This window comes from Protomyctophum parallelum (assembly GCF_964188405.1).
Source record: "Protomyctophum parallelum genome assembly, chromosome: 18".
In the NCBI taxonomy this organism is placed as follows: domain Eukaryota; kingdom Metazoa; phylum Chordata; class Actinopteri; order Myctophiformes; family Myctophidae; genus Protomyctophum; species Protomyctophum parallelum.
In genome coordinates, this window is record NC_139716.1 from 23,840,879 (window position 1) to 23,858,133 (window position 17,255).

A 17,255-nucleotide genomic window follows, 5' to 3' on the forward strand; every position below is an offset into this window, starting at 1 on the left:
AAACAACGTTGTTTTGACGCGTCACATGCCACTCAAAGCAGAATGACATGTTGTACATGTTGCCTGCATACAGGTTGTTAACGGTACCCCAACTTAAGTAACAGAGTATTTGGAAAAAGTGAAAGAACGCGACACTCGCTGCATGCGTCAACACAGCAAAGAAAGAACCCACCGGAGGCTTCGCTCGACGTTGAGCGAGCGGCAAAGGCGCCCGACGCCCATCGACTTGATCTTTACACATGTGTCGCAGCGGACATTGCTGAACTATGACCACCGGCGAATAAGCTGGATAAATATTTAATGGCGGAGGGCTGTGAAAATGATCAATGGGGGGCGCCGCGCGGGTGGGGGGTCTCTCGGCCCGGACAGATTTATCATCGCAGAGCTGAGAGAGAGTTGTAAGGCCGGCCATCGCTCTCCTATAAATTTCCAATTTGGCCATTTAAAGAGTAAGTGATGAAAGCTATATTGTGGGACAGCGGCAGGGGGAGGGGCGGCAGAGTGAGCAGCCTCTATTTTTCATCAGACGAGAAGGTAACTGAGGGTAATGCGGCTTGTAGACCCAGAATAACGATTAGCAACACACACACACGGGACAGCCAGTCAATACTAGGCGTGGTCCATGAGGGCCGCGAGCCATGAGCAAGCACATCTAAATTGTGTGCAAATATGTGCACAGTACGCATGCATCCGTTTACGTGTGCAATTTACAATTTTGTCATTTAGCAGACACTCTTAATCCAGAGAGATTTACAGTAAGAAAGAACAAAAAAAAAAAAGATTTCAACCTTACTACTTTGTACTACTAGGACTAAGACTAAAAAGTATGTTAAAAAATAAAAATAAATAAAGTTTGATGAAAAATTTATAATAATTATATAATAATTATATAATAATATAATAAATTAATAATTTACATTTTGGGGATATCTTTCACAATAATGAATAAAACATGTTATAGACATTCTAATGATCACAAAAAAACATATATTACAATTATTTTACCTACTTTTATTAGGGTAGAGGTCAAGACATTTTTTATTTGTGTGAATTTCAGCCTCTGTGGGGGGTATTTATATGCAAATATCATGACCAATGGCATTGAAATGGCATTACAATGAACATCACTGATGACGTTTAGGTGAAAAAAGAACAGAAAAAAAAAAAAAAATTAGTAATAAAATAAAATAAAATTGTTGCTAAAAAGCAACGCTGGGTCTTAGAGGGCTAAGGAAACTATATGCACTATAGAGCCAGAAGGGAGCCAGAAAGGAGCGCGTGTGTGGGTGCGCACACGAGTGTGTGTGCGTGCACGAGTGTGTGTGCGTGTGTGGCACATACTTCAAAACATCAGAGGGGTGGGACGATATGGGTACCTCACGAATAGGGGTGTGCTGAAATATCGATATTGCGATATATATCGATGTCCTCCCTCGATAAATAATCAACATCGATTATTAAAATATCGATATATCAAATGTGTATACTACTACTACTACTAGTACTAAATAATCAATATCACCATATTGGGAGGACGATACGATATATAAATTGCAGTGATAAATCGCGATATCGATATATTGGCATAAAAAGAGAGAGAGAGAGAGAGAGAGAGAGATATCTCATCTTTTTGGGCCCAAACCTTTCCTGGTTTGAGGCCCAAAAATGCACCCAATTCATGATCAGTACAGTACAACAGCACTTTACTTTGAGTTCCTATTTCCTATTTGTGAAACGTTAGGTAGTGTAGCTATAAATGTGTAATGTCAATTTTATGTTTAATATCAACTGTGGAGATATAGTGTCATTGTGTCAAACACTCTATGAAGCAATGTACTGTAGCACCGTGCCCAAGTCAAATGTCCCAGAAGGGAAATACACACACACACACACGCGCAGACATACATGCACATGAACACGCACGCACGTGCACACGCATACACACATAAAAGAGAGAGACTCCTGGGGGCTGCTGCACATTGACACAATGCTCAAAATGTCATCTGCTGTAAACGAGGTGAGGATTACAGCGGTATTATGGGGTGTCATTAAAAGGCGAAAGGCATTAGGACGCCAGTGCTGAACATCAAACAAACCCGCAGCAGCCCGCCTGCTGGGAATAGCAGCCCGTGTCATCGCAGTAAACGGGCGTTACTGTATGCGTTGGCGTGGCCCATGCAGCCCAAATGGCATTTTAGATATAGTTACAAGGGCTTCGATATGCTATCGCGCTAAACCAATTACGCTAACCTTTATTGAAATGCTATTGGCACACTCAAATGTGTGGCTGGTGGAAGCTAATCCGTGGTGTGTGTGTAAGTGTGGAGGAGGTACTGAAGAAGAAACCCGTTTCCAGTGACAGAAAGGTGGCAAGGTAGAACGTAGGCTATAGATGTTCCACTTTGCCACCTTTCTGTACGGTGGTTTTCAACCCTTGTCATATCAAGGTCCATTATGTCAGTGGTTCTTTTTCATGTCAAGGACCCCCAAAATGATACTCATTAGCCTGCGGACCCCCATTTGAAAATATATGCCAAGGATCCCCAATCCCCATAAGAGAAGACTTTTACGGCTCTAGGGCCCCCGGTTTGACCTGAATTAGACTATACGGACCCCTATTTAATGACATTTCTATCTATGTGACCCGAATACATATTGTAAATACAAACTTATTTTAGGGTCCATTGGTTCCATTTGTACACTCTCTGAGTTACAGACCCATAAGGGTCAATTTGGTTCCTAACTATCACTTAGCTGGGGACCCCCTGGAACTACCCTCAAGGACCCCTGGGGGTCCCCGGAACCTCTGCATTATGTATTCTACATTTGAGCCACAAACCACCATTTGATGACATTTAGGTAGGAAGGGGTGTTGCTGTGGATGCACTGATGGGTGAGGAGGCAGACCCTGTATAGTCTATCCTGAAGGAGACGGGAATGGAATGGAGTATGGGTGTGATATGTTAGTATTTCTGCACTCTCATCAGGATCCTATAGCAGCACTGTTCTGAATGTACTGGAGCTTCTGGATGCTCTTGCGTTGCAGTCTTGGGAGAATTGGAGAATTACCAATATCGAGCCCGCTCACATCCATACTAAAGAAAGTAAAATATTTGCACACACTTCATTCATTATAATAAATAATGAATATTAAATATATATTTATATTTATTCATAAGTAAGTCTTGTTTTTGTACTGCTATATTGCACTCATCACCCACACGTTTAGTGGTGTTAATTACCAGCCATGACAGTGTGGTTTGCATCCTGTGAGTCTCTCTCTGTGTGCGTGCGTTGTGGTGTATGTGTGCGTGTGTGTGTGTGCGTGTGTGCATACGTTGTGTTGCGTGCATGTGTGTGCGTGTGTCACTGTGCGTTTGCGTGTAAGCAGTAAACTAAAACTAAATGTGTTTTGCACTTTTGCCAGGTGTTTATAATAATTCTGTCAACACTATAACATCACAACTGTGCAAGGTGGAGTCAGGAAACTTTACAAACTTTGTGGTGGCAGAATAATTAATATATAATAATTAACACTCATAGGTGTGTGTTTTTATTTATTTCGACAGCAGTGCGTTTTGGGCTTCAGTAACCAACGGTGTCGATCATACAAAGGGTGTTTGTTCATCAACTGTTTGACCTGTACATTACTTTGTTATCAAATTAACTGCTGTATATCATCAATCAGTCAATCTCGTCAATTGATCCAACGCAATCTACTGTAGACAACATTAATCCTATATCTAACAACTAACAATAGCAACTATCACGATACATCTTACTTACATATTCTACACTTAATAGGTGTAGAATATGTAAAATGGAGAGACTAGCATAGATTGACTAGCATAGAAGACTAACATAGTATTTAGTGCAAACATCGGGCTGAGAACCACCATTAAAACCCATTTAGACCTGAGGACGCATCTGTGTCGCCTAATTAGCAATTAACCACTTTAACCATTATTTTAAACTTTAGCTGTTGAAAAATGGCAGATCTACATGCTCAAAGCGTGGCACTCGAGATTGTAGATCTGCTATTTTTGAAAATACTTGAAAATGTGTGCAGATCTTTGAATATATATTCCTTTTTAACTCAAATCTTTGCTTCTTGGGCGTCCCTGGAGGCTGGAACAACACATTTTCAGATGGGGGGTCTGGAGGCTGGAACAACATATTTTCAGATGGGGGTCGGTGGCTTTGCTTCTTGGGCGTCCCTGGAGGCTGGAACAACATCTTTTCAGATGGGGGTCGGTGGCCAATTACAATATATAATTCTGAGGCTCCTTGACATGAAAGAGTTTGAGCACCACTGACATAGAAACATGGTTTCTCAGAAACAGGTTTCTCAGAAAAATGCCAGCATTTAGAAGACATTTTATATAATCATGTCTTAATGGATAAAGGTAGAAAGTGCATTATACATCTTTACGGCCCCGATCTACAGTACCTATATCATTCTTACCAGTGGCAACAATAGGTTTGCATGTGATAAAAAGAAAAAGTGCTATGCTAGAGGCTCACACCACCGTCTACACCGTTGCTAAGTGACAAATTGCCGGCAAGGAAGAGAGCGAGACGGATGGGGAGAGAGAGAGAGAGAGAGAGAGAGAGAGAGAGAGAGAGGGAGAGAGAGAGAGAGAGAGAGAGAGAGAGAGAGAGAGAGAGAGAGAGAGAGAGAGAGAGAGAGAGAGAGAGAGAGAGAGAGAGAGAGAGGAAGGCATGGGATTATGGCAACAACAAGACAGAGTGGAGGGAAATTGAACAGTGAACATTGAGATTCTAAGATGGCCACACTCTACATCCTGAAATATATGGAGACTAATATAGAGCAGGAAATAGGGAGGGGTGGGGTGTGTGTGTGTGTGTGTGTGTGTGTGTGTGTGTGGGGGGGGGGGGGGGGGGGTATTAGAAAGACAGAAGAATTGATCGACCATCCCTTTAGAATTCTGGCAGCCTCTTGCGTGCCTGAGGTATAGGCTGGAATGAGAATGAAGGAGGGTGGGGGGAATGGGGGGTAATTGCAGTTGTTAGGTTGGTGATGGCTTACAGACAGGCAAGGAGGGGGTGGAGGGGGAGAGAAAGAGATAAACAGACAGGGGAGTGTCCACGCATCCATGATCCATCTATTGATTTTGTGCATGCATGCATGTGTGCGTGCGCGTGTGTGTGTTCCCATTGTGCCTCCTCATGTATTGTGCTCATCACACACGCGCACGCGCGCACACGCACAGAGTCCTGCCCCACCGCTCAGCATGGTTAATATGGTGCATGTCTTAGTAACTGCACTGCCATCGACCACAAGTGTGTGTCATTTAATGTAGCACCGTGGGAATGACTGCTGACCCCTTATGTCTTTTAAACATAAGGGCATAAGTGGCTCAGGGGTAGAGTGGCTGGATGGTAACCGCAAGGTTGCCAGTTCGAACCCGGGCTCCCCCAGAGTTAGTGTTGAAGTGTCCTTGAGCAAGACACTGAACCCCTAATTGCTCCTGATGTGCTGGCTGGTGCCTTGCATGGTTTCTGCCGCCATCGTTGTATGAATGTGTGTATGTGTGAATGGGTGAATTGATGCACAATCTATGTAAAGTGCCTTGGATAAAGGCGCTATATAAATGCACCATTTACCATTTCAAAAGGGGAGACCACAAAACAGACACAATGTGTTTATGAACAGGGTATTACTGACTATAAAATGACTGTAATGAATACGTTTCTTTTCAGGATTTTTATGAATGAATGAATGAATGAATTAATTAATGGCGCATTTGTATAGCGCCTTGTATAACGGGGTTGTGAACCATCAACCAGGACACTTCCGATTCCAAGGTGGCCTCCACGTGTTTGCATGCGTGTTTGCAATGACTTAATGGACTGTAGGCCTATATCAAAAAGTGTGATATCTATAATGTCAGTGTGAAGTGAGGGGTGCTCTTATCATCATATACATCATCTCATTCCGGCCAATCACAATTTGCGTCCTCACTTTTGTCATCAATGTTTGTGATACACAAACACTCAAAACTGGCCATTCATTGTCAATGGCATTCATTGTTTGTGTTTAGGACAATGTGAGTGTTTACACAAACCCTCAAAGCTGGACATAGGAGGGGCTAGGGCCCCTCATAAAATCCCAACAGAAGGCCACATGCAACTTCATTAGATCTCACACTCGAGAATCAAAAATGGCTCATTTGTGGCGATGAAAAGGTCAAGATAATTGTCACATAACACCTTGTCACGATACATAATGTTATGAACCTTTGATCATAGAATGATGAGAGACAGGCCTAATGTATACTCTTCGTCACACAGTGGTATCATGCACAGAAAACAGATCTCACAGAAATACGTAAATATGCAGGCACCACTAGAAAACCCCCAAAATCTGTACATTGACAATCCTCCCTATAGAAACAATGACGGAGGGGCGCCGTCTCTACCCAACTTGAGCCACGGGAGACACCACAGAGATTTGTGACGTTCGTTAGAGCCGACTCAGCCCCGGCCGAGTTGTAACCCGATATGGACAATAGTAAATAATACCCAGCCCGACCCAGACACGGTGAAATAGCACCTCCATATACGTACTAGTGAAAGCCACGCCTCCGTCGCGGTCAAAACAGTAGTTATTAAAACAATGTCTTCTAAATCCTGACAGTTTTCTGAAAAACCCATGTTTCTATGTCAGTGGTGCTCAATATTTCATGTCAAGAACCCCAAAGATTATATGTAATCGACCACCGACCTCCATCTGAACATATGTTATTCCAGGAATCCCCTCAGAAGCAAAGCTGTGAGTTAAAAACGTTCGCTCTGAAAGAATATATAGTCAAACATTTCACGATTTTTCAAAAATAGCTAAAGCATAACATTCTTTTTGGATACTCGTCTGGTGATGAGCACACCTCCAGGTTGCTTTTCATTTCATAATTAGTTAGTTCAATATTCGTGACGCCGACCGTGCATTTTGAAATGAGAACACGTGTGTCTTCTGTGAGAGAATGTGGCTTCTTTGTTCTACCGCATGATTCAATCTACCGTGCGTGTTCATACAGCGGAATGTAAGTGGAAAATGATACACGTGTCTGAGCAGTGTGTCTTTCCAAGTGTGTTAAATGTCAATGAAAAAACAAAAGCTAGCCCTTTTGTAAATGGTGGTAAATGGTGCATTTACATAGCGCCTTTATCCGAGGCGCTTTACATAGATTGTGCATTACAATCACGCATTCACACAGACACAGACACACACACACACACACACACACACACACCCACCCACCCCGATGGTGGAGGAAACCATGCAGGGCACCAACCATGCACAGCGGGAGCAATTAGGGGTTCAGAGTCTTGCTCAAGGACACTTCGACGGGGGGAGCCCACAGGGATCGAACTGGGAACCTTCCAGTTCCCCAACCGGCAACTCTACCCCTGAGACACATGCACTGCCGCCCTTAATTTGTACTTGGCATGGAGGAAATACAAGGAGGACGTCTGAGCAACCTAAATTAATCTGATTGTTATTGTGCTTAATCTGAATAACCCCGGCGGATCTGCGATCATCTGAGATAAGAGCAGGTAGTTATCTGTTCCACGACGACACACTGCCGCCGTCGGAGTGCAGGAACCTCGGTGAACTCGGCTCCGCGTTGCAGATCAAAGGCCTGGGGGGGGGGGGGGGGGGGGGGAGAGCTGAACTCAACACTAAAAGAACAAGAACAAATCTGTTTGATCCGTTCCATTAATCCACACAGCCACAACCAACCATGCACGGTCTGAGAGAGAGAGAGAGAGAGAGAGTGGAGCGATGCATGAAGCGAGAGAGAGGTCATGGGAGTGGGGGGAGGTAAGGAGGTAGAGAGAACGCTGTGTGAGTGAGTGAGTGAGTGTGTGTGTGTGTGTGTGTGTGTGTGTGAGTGTGTGTGTGTGTGTGAGTGTGAGTGTGAGAGAGATAGAGAGAGAGAGAGAGAGAGAGAGAGAGAGAGACGGGGGTATGTTGAGGCGTTCAAATGTCTCTCTCCCCCTCGGTTGAGCTTGCATCAGACACTGGGCCGTGCTGAGCTCCATTGCACGTTAAGCCACGTCAGGGAATAAAAGAGAAGCTTTCCTCCATTCAGACGGTCCTCTTTCACTGTAGCGCTAAACTCTGTCTGAGTCGCAGAGCAACCCCACGTCTCTGCATGTGCACGCACACACACACAAAGATAGGCCTCTATTCTTTAGATTTACCTCGGATACACACATGCTTGCAGTTGCATGTGCCTGCACTTATACACACTATCTCTTTGGCACAAGCATATGCACACCCCCGCACGCACGCACACAATCACTCCATCCATGAGAGCGATTATATTCATCTACACACACACACACACACACACACACACACACACATGAGTGTGCATGTGCGCCTGTCTGTGCCACATGCACGCTGCAGCCTGTCAGCCTGTCTCGTGTTTCGTCCTGGCTGCCTGCGAGGCCCCGGTGGGACCCCGGGGCTCCTTAAGCACACACAGACGGGACGGACAGGCCCAGACACTGCTTACCGTATCACTGACTCTCTCTCTCTAGGTTTAGGATGCTCCAGACTGATCAAAACACTGCCAGCCGTCCCGGAAGGGAAGGAGGGAGGATGCAGGATGCTTGATCCCCCCCATTATGTCCAGTGGTGTCAAGTAACTAAGTACATACTTAAGTACTGTACTGTATATGTCATCCATCATATCATCATTGAAATTAAAATTTAGTTTTTTCTTTACTTCCAATTTTCTATAGGTTTATTTTTACTCCTCTATCATCTCAGAGACAGATATTGTACATTTACTCCACTCTTTGAAAACGTTAATATAGTCACTTCGAAGACTTTCTTTTTTTTTTTTTTTTTTTTTTTTTAAGATATTTTTTTGCGGTTTACGCCTTTATTGATTTTTTAAGGGATATAAAGTAGGCTGACAGGAAACGGGAGAGAGATGGGGGGATGACATGCGGTAAAGGCCGTGTCGGGTCCGGGAGTCGAACCCGCGGCACACCGCGACTGGATCACCAGTCCGGTGCCCAGACCGTTACGCTACGGCCTGGGCCAACTTCAAAGACTTTCTTTAATATTACAAAGCGTACATTAACCACTTCAACTTCAAGCCTACTGAACTTGTGAAATGATACATTCTGCACAATGAGTTTACTTTTGGTACTTAAAAAGTAGGCCTATATTTTGATGCCAATATAGTTTTTTACTTTTACTCAAGTAAATAGTAATTCAATTGCTCAGTGAATAGTGGACTTTTACTTGTTACAGAACATTGTGGTACTTTTACTTATGTAAAGAATGTCAGTACTTCTTCCACCAGCTGCTGATTTCTGCATGAGATACAGTAGCTTCACCTCAGTTAACACTGACAGCACATCATTGTGTTTGACCTTCTATTGTCATGGCAAAGACAATCGAAACATTGGACTTAACCAATCACACATCAAGTATAGTATAAATCTTTGGCTGTTTTGCAAGACTTCCTCAAAGATTTGACATTTTCTGGCATTCTATGGCTTAGTTTCACTTCAAATGGTGGGCATCCCCCCTCTAGTGTGTGTGTGAGGGATGCCCAAGTCACTCACATCTAGTGTGTGTGAGGGATGCCCAAATCAGTCAAAGTAAAGGTGTAAACCATGTCAGTAGGTTATATAATCCTTCCCACAGCTGACCCGCTCTTTACTACATGATGACACCTGCCTCTCTGCTCTCTCTATTCACTCCATTTGAGTGAAATAAAGCATGGCAGAATAAAGCAGATCTAGCCCATGCCTGTGTGTCATTGGAAGAAAAGAAACATGCTGCCACATACAGGTCAGCAGTTCTCATCAAAGCTATAGCATTAACCAAGCAAGACACCAAACTGAGGCAATTCTACGTTATTTTCCATATGAACCCGACTTGTTATTTATCTCTCAGTATTGTTTGGACAGTCAAATCAGTCAGTCTGTCTTGTAGTCCATCTCATTCCATCAGTTAACCACTAACGTATTACTTATACTGTATTTACTCCACATGGAATCTGAAAAGACTATATCAATTAATAGGGAACCAACCAACCAACCTACCATATAGGGAATGTGTTCAAGTAGTGAAAATAGCCTATACTGAGGCGTTGTGAGCTTGTAGATCTGCTATGTTCACTTTTACATCCTGATATAAAAATATAATAGTGGTGAATACCGCAGGGACTGAATGATATAAAAATATAATAGTGGTGAATACCACTATACCGCAGGGACTGAATGGCTACGCCGAGCATGAGCTGACGGTGCTGTCCTTGTACCGCATGTGACCACGTTGTGTCAGCCATTCTAGGAGGCTGTGAAGAATGACACTATAAGGTTCCACTCCTTTCTCTGTCTCTCTCGCTGCCTCAAGTGTGTGTGTGTGTGTGTGTGTGTGTGTGTGTGTGTGTGTGTGTGTGTGTGTGTGTGTGTGTGTGTTTGTGTACCAGCCCAGTCACCAGTGCTGAAGTCTGCAAGCCATCTACGATGGCAGGTCAGCATGTCACTGAACGGAGAGGAGAGGAGAGGAGAGGGAATGCCTCTCTGTGTGCATGCCTGATGGTGGGGTGTATGGGGGGACGAGTGTGTGCGTGCATGGGCAGAATGGTGTGTGTGTTTGTGTGTTTGTGCGTGTGTGTGATGGGGGGGGGGGGGGGGGATCATACTGATGAGAGGTCAAGTTGAGTGTCCTTGCCTGCCTATCAAGCTTATACCACAGGGACACGCCAAACTGTTCAAGCGCCCGCGCACACACACACACACACACACACACACACACACACACACACACACTCACACACAGTCACACACAGTCACAGTCACACACACACACACACACACACACACACACACACACACACACACACACACACACACACACACACACACACACACACAACCTGCAGTACCATCGCATGCCACTGAGGGGAGCTCTGATCCTGCAATCCTTTTACTGTGGGTGTGTTCTCTCTCTCTCTCTCTCTCTCTCTCTCTATTATCTCACCTAATTCTGTCTGCTTCATTTTGCCAAGTACAAAACTGACAAATTATCTTTCTCTCTCGCGCTGCGCGCATGCACACACACACACACACACACACACACACACACACACACACACACACACACACACACACACGCACACACACACACACACACACTTTAGTTTTTTCCTTTTTGAGCCAGAGCAAGGCTGTGAATAAGATGAATAGGCACGCAGAGAGAGAGAGAGAGAGAGAGAGAGAGAGAGAGAGAGAGAGAGAGAGAGAGAGAGAGAGAGAGAGAGAGAGAGAGAGTGACTGAGTATAGAAGGCAGCAGGCACCATGTGAGCACTGATGGTGAGCTCACCCTCGTAAATTGTTCTGCATGGCGTTGCTGCAGTAGCAGACAGACATGCACGGCCGTTGCATCATGACCAAGTATACGCACGAATGAAAAGGACATTTGGGAGGAGATTGGAGTGGCTCTGTGGCTGTTCCTGTTATAGTCATGACAGGAGACCTGTTTGAGTCATGACAGGAGACCTGTTTGAGTCATGACAGGAGACCTGTTTGAGTCATGACAGGAGACCTGTTTGAGTCATGACAGGAGACCTGTTTGAGTCATGCCAGGCTAGCACTAGCATGACTGAAGTCAAATCAGACAGTAGCATGTGCTTAAATTAATATTTAGAAAATGTTTCAGATATCAAACATTTCTGAGATGAAGGAATGATGATAGATGATGGTGGTCATGGAAGGGGAACCTTCTTCATGGGCAAATAAACTTCAAAATCTTTGAAAAAAACGGTCAAAATGACCTCTCAGTCATGACAGGCTAGGGGCTTTGAGATGGGGGGGGGGGATGAACAAGGGATCAAACCTGTGGAATTCCCTGTACTCGTGGGGGGTTCCCACAATGCAGTGTTGATTTCGTCGACTAAAACTATGACGAAAAATGTTCGTCGACTGTAGGCCTATACCTTTTTTCACAGAGGAAAACTAAATGGAAAATAAATGAAAACTAAGCTACGACTAAAGTAAATATATTGACAATTTCGTCAACAAAAAAACTAGACTAAAATGTTAGGAAGGGACTAAGAGATCCAGTATGAGTAATTTTATACTTGCATGCTGGAAATATATTTCGCAGATCTACAAGCTCACAGCACGTCGCAGCGCAATGCGCTGTGAGCTTTAGGCTGTTTTCAGCAACTGAAAAATCTGTCATTACGACGGCATCAAGGCCCGACAAATTAGTTAGTCGACAAAATCAACCGAAGATTTAGTAGACTAAAATCTCATGACATTTAGTAGACTAAAACTATCCTGTTGACTAAAACGTGACTAAAACTAAATGAAAACCATTCAAAAGAGATGAGTTACTATATATCTCCGTTCATACTGTATGTCTATGGCTGTGACAGGTATGAAGTATGAACGCACAGATATTTACATTTAAAAAATATATATTTATATCAATTATTTTAAGCCTAGAAGCAATCCATCCACGGTCCGGGTGAATCATGAAACCAGAAACATAAAACATTTGGAAATATATATATTTAATTATATGATATACTAATACATATATACCCTTTGTTTTGCTACTTTTTTTCTTTGATCAGAATTCAAACGCAGGGTCAGATGTGTGTGCGTGTGCGTTTGTGTGTGTGTGTGTGTGTGTGTGTGTGTGTGTGTGTGTGTGCATGCGTGCGTGCGTGCGTGCGTGCGTGCGTGTGTGTGTATGTATGTGTGTGGGTGGGTGGGGTCAATGACATCAATAACCATGCATGTGATTGAGCGTCCCAGTGGGACGGCCCAGTGTAAACCTATCGCTGTCTTTAACACTGGAGGCCGGCCGCCGTGTCAATTAAGTGGATCCACTGGGGCGCTCTCTCTCCGCTCGGCTCTTAATGAAGGTTAATGGATTGACGGCGGCGAGGCAGGCAGTCAGAGGTGGTGGTCAGGGGAAGAGCACGGATGATAGACATTAGACAACTGTTGATGGCCTGTTATATCAACAGGTTTTCACCTCTGTTCACTGCTGCTCTGTATTGTTGATAAAGGTCAAGGTGTCAGTCAGTCAATCTGTCTGTCACAGCACAGCACAGTACAGTTCTGACCAAGCAATCTGATTGGGTGTTACAACTCAAACAGCAAGTTTGTTAGGAGGGAGTTTGTGTCATTTCACAAAGGTCATCATCATGGCACAGTTGCAGGTGGGTTGACTCGGCTCAGCCACTAAATCGTTAAAACCATGTTGGCTTCCTAAACTCATTAAGGCCAGTCTCATACGGGTAATCACACACACACACACACACACACCCTGGCACCATTACATATTTGACCCCAACTGTGTACTAATGTGTTTCTGTGTGTCCACAATCGCATGCGTGCGTGCGTGCGTGTGTTTCTATAATTATGAGGGCCAGATATCCCCACAATTACGATAAAACATGAAACGTCAACCTTTATCCAACCACTTTCCTGGATGAATTGGATTGTGTTAGTTTACAATTAGGAAAAGTGCACGTTAGTTTTTTTGTCTCTGCGGCATGCAGATTGCTGCCCTTTTATTTTAGTATATAATTATGCCAAAATCAAGCCCATTATATTGAAGTAACTTCAAAGTAATGGTCATGTAATGTCATGTCACACAGACCTCTCGCTGTGCAGCTCCATATCCATATGACAGAAATTGGCTGACGTCTTTCTTCTCCCTACAATTTATCTCCACTTGAGTTACATTGAGATGGCTTCGACTTTGACAGTGTAATTGACGGCGCTTGGCATCGGAGGTGTCGGACGTGAAAGGGGTGAATCGTCACTCAGTCATTCAAAGTGCACGAGTTACACAGCTATACAACGTTGTTTTTGCACAAGCTCCACAAAAAACAGGGAGTTGTTTGTTGCACTTTGCTTTGTGCTAATAATGCATTCAGATCAGGCCCCGTCCTTGCAGTGCATGGGGGCTACATTACAATGCCTATTATTAGGGATGACAAGCCATTCATCCCAATTACAATTACCAAAACAGTGGGAAGAAGTAAGCAAGGCAATTGTAAAGTGGAATTGATTGCATCTCACCGCCGCAATCTGCAACTGCCAATTGATGACCCGCCGTATCGAGTCTAGCTGCTGTTGCCACTATTCAACTTGTCTTTTGTTATGCGGGGTGCGTGTGTGTGTGTGTGTGTGTGTGTGCATGACAATTAACAAGATAAAACAAACACACACATGCACGCGTGCACGCACGCTCACGGCCGTGTTTTGTTCTCCATTACCTGCGATTAAAGGTTTGTAAAGCTAGGTCGGGTAATTTGCTCAGAAAGGGTGTTTAAGTGCATTGTCGCCGCTGATGAATTAGGGCGCATTCCATTTGTGTAGCTAAGTACATTACCTGCATACATGCAGAGCGCCATTTACCTGCTCATTATAATAACGAGTGGAAATGGCACTCAAAGTTAACCTGACGCTGCCAGATCCAAGAAGCTTGCTACACAAATTTGTTTCACAGCTTATTGGGATCTGGGATGTCGGAAGCAAATTCGATGACGGGGCTGTTCCTTTATTTCAAGATACTTGGTAGATGATTGGATGGGACCGTCTGTCTATCACCGTGTGGGCGTGCAAACACAACCAATCATATTGACGTGTCTATATAGCTTCACATCCGGTTTCGCACATATCCCGCCCTTAGCTCACGCTGATTGGTTCGAACCACGGAGCGGTTCGGTGTTAGCTCAACTCCCTGAGAGATCCCAGATGGATGCTGTGTTGGGGAACATGGTTACCCAATACCGCCCCCATCTGGCAGAGTCAGGTTAACTCAAAGTAGCAGCCCTTTAAAACAAGAACAGCTCTGCAATCAGCCTACACAAGTTTCTACATGTGTAAGAGTACGATTCCTGTATATAGGTTAATGACACGGTTTGAAGAGGCAGAGGAGAAGAGGCTGTTTCTATAATCCCCATTGTGAAGCTAAAGGCAATGTACTGTATAGCTGGATTTCGACTGCAGCTTTAGCACCACACTACATCACACCACACCAGTGGCTCTTAAACTTTTTCGTATCACGGACCCCCAAATTGATGCTAATTATCCCGCGCCTGGACCCACTGTGAGAACCACTACACCACACCGAATCAAAATATCTACCATTTTCCATTAAAATAAAGTAGGGGGGAGAGAGAGAATTTTCAAAGGGCCTTTTATCAGCTTTGGGTTTTTGGTACAAGCAGTTTAAAATCTCCTTTTTCAATTTCATGGAATGATACATCATATGAAAGCTTACATTCTGTACTTTAATAATCTGTTGAAAATACTCTGGCCAAAATGAGCCCCTTTCTGTCAGCTCCAGTCACAAATGGTGGCACAAGTAGGCGGTGTATGGAGTGGAGTGGTGTTAGGCCATGGCAGTGGAAATCGGGCTCATGTGTGTAACTAGCAAGTATCTTGTTCAGCCATTATGATCAAAATAATCAGGAACTCCTTTGACCTGTTCCTCATGAACAATCCCTGAGTGTGATCCAAGTCAAGTGACATGGATCTTTGGTTGTTTGAAGGGGGAAAAAAAAGACAAAAACAACAAACCGCACAAAAACAGCCCAGCAGCACATGGTCGATGGCTCTAACCTGCAATAAAAACAAACCGCTGAGGTTAGCCGGGGCAGCCAGTAGACAAAACAGGTGAAGAGAGGGTGAGGGAAACCGTCTGATAAATCCACAAACAAGGAAGGATGGTGGCAGCGAAAGAGGAAGGAAAAGGCGACCTCTGACAGCAGGAGTGTGATGTGTGAGCGGGAGAGCAGGTGTGGTGATCCGGTACGGTGGAGTGTTGATTTCGTCGACTAATAGTCCAGTTTTTGGCGAAGAGGTGACCACCGAAAACTACAACATGGCGTCTAAAATGTTATAGGGAGGGACTAGTGGAGAAGAATTCCGGTAGAACGAAAAGACAAGTCAATTTATGTTTGTTTGCTGAGCTCGGGTGTTGCACTCTGAAAATAGCAAGATCTATAACAAAAACAACTGTAGACTATTTTCTTTTTTATTCTAAAGACTATATTTTCATCAGTGTTAAACCCCTTATCCCTAAACTTCTTTTGCCTTTTTGCTTTTTTTACTACCTTGAAAAACCTAGATCTACATCAACACGTTGTGAGCTTGTAGATCAGCTATTTCAACTATTCAAAAATAGGGCTCTATGACTAAATCCAAAGTTTGCCGTCAAAATTAACAGATTTGGTGACCTGATCCCTCCCCGCCCTGCATGTGAAACGTTTTCCTCCTATACGCGTGTGCGCTGCGTTGCCTTGCTTGCTTACCTGGCGCAGGTTGCGAGTGACGCGCACGTCGTGCCAGGTGTTGTCGTTGAACTTCCCGTTGACGGGCTCCACCAGGGCCTCGAAGGCGCCCGAGCCCAGGTTGATGACCAGCCACACGGCGCCGCTCTTCAGCGACAGGTTGACGTAGTCAGCCGACTTCCCCGTGTGCAGCATCAGGCCGTTGCGCTGCAGCGTGCGGAACGACAGCGTGATCTCGTCCGTGCTGCTCTGGATGGGCGTCATGGACAGGTCGTAGCAGAAGAACTCGTTCCCCTTGAAGGTGGCCACCGACTCCTCCTTGCCTGCATGCGAGAGGGAGAGGAGAGAGTGATGTCAGGATTCACAATATATATCTTTTTTTTATCATGGCTGAGCACTGTACTATACTGTAGTCCGGGTAACCTCGCGTCACCAGGCTTTCCACCTCGGAGGAAAGCCTGGTCAGTGTTACTAAATCGCCGTGTGAACCGGTCTGAAGCAGATGGTAAAAATAACTACCGAAAATAAAAGATCATACTTTTAGGGCCTACCCAATACAATATAATATCCCTGTGGTATAACAAAGGTATATAGTATACTTTCTCTGGAAAGTACACTCACATTTATATTTAAAAAGAATCAGCATTGGGTAGGCCCTAAAATTATGATGGCAGGAATTTCTTAGGGTACTAGGGTACGGCTTGTGGCTTCCTGCCTGATGCCTACAACATGACGTAAATTACCATCGGCTCCCGACCAGATCATAAACCCGAAAAGGAATGCTTCCCAGGCTATAGTCCGGGTAGCTCAGTCGGTATTATATAGAGCACACTCCTTTCAACCACAAGGTCATGGGTTCGATCCCGGGCACCGCCATTCAAATGAGTCGCATGGCTTTACTGTGAGTGTGTTGCGGTATAAGGACTGGGAGCTGA

The 17,255-nt window shown here is 44.4% G+C and overlaps 1 protein-coding gene across 1 annotated transcript in view; it reads right to left on the minus strand.

Moving 5' to 3' along the window:
- nrxn2b (neurexin 2b) overlaps window positions 1-17,255 on the minus strand; it is a gene marked incomplete at both ends in the record, with an annotated part of 864,412 nt that overhangs the window by 543,787 nt on the left and 303,370 nt on the right. Inside the window, one exon of the mRNA XM_083789063.1 lies at window positions 16,342-16,643. Coding sequence (XP_083645189.1) covers window positions 16,342-16,643 — 302 coding nt within the window. The remainder of the gene's footprint in view (window positions 1-16,341; window positions 16,644-17,255) is intronic.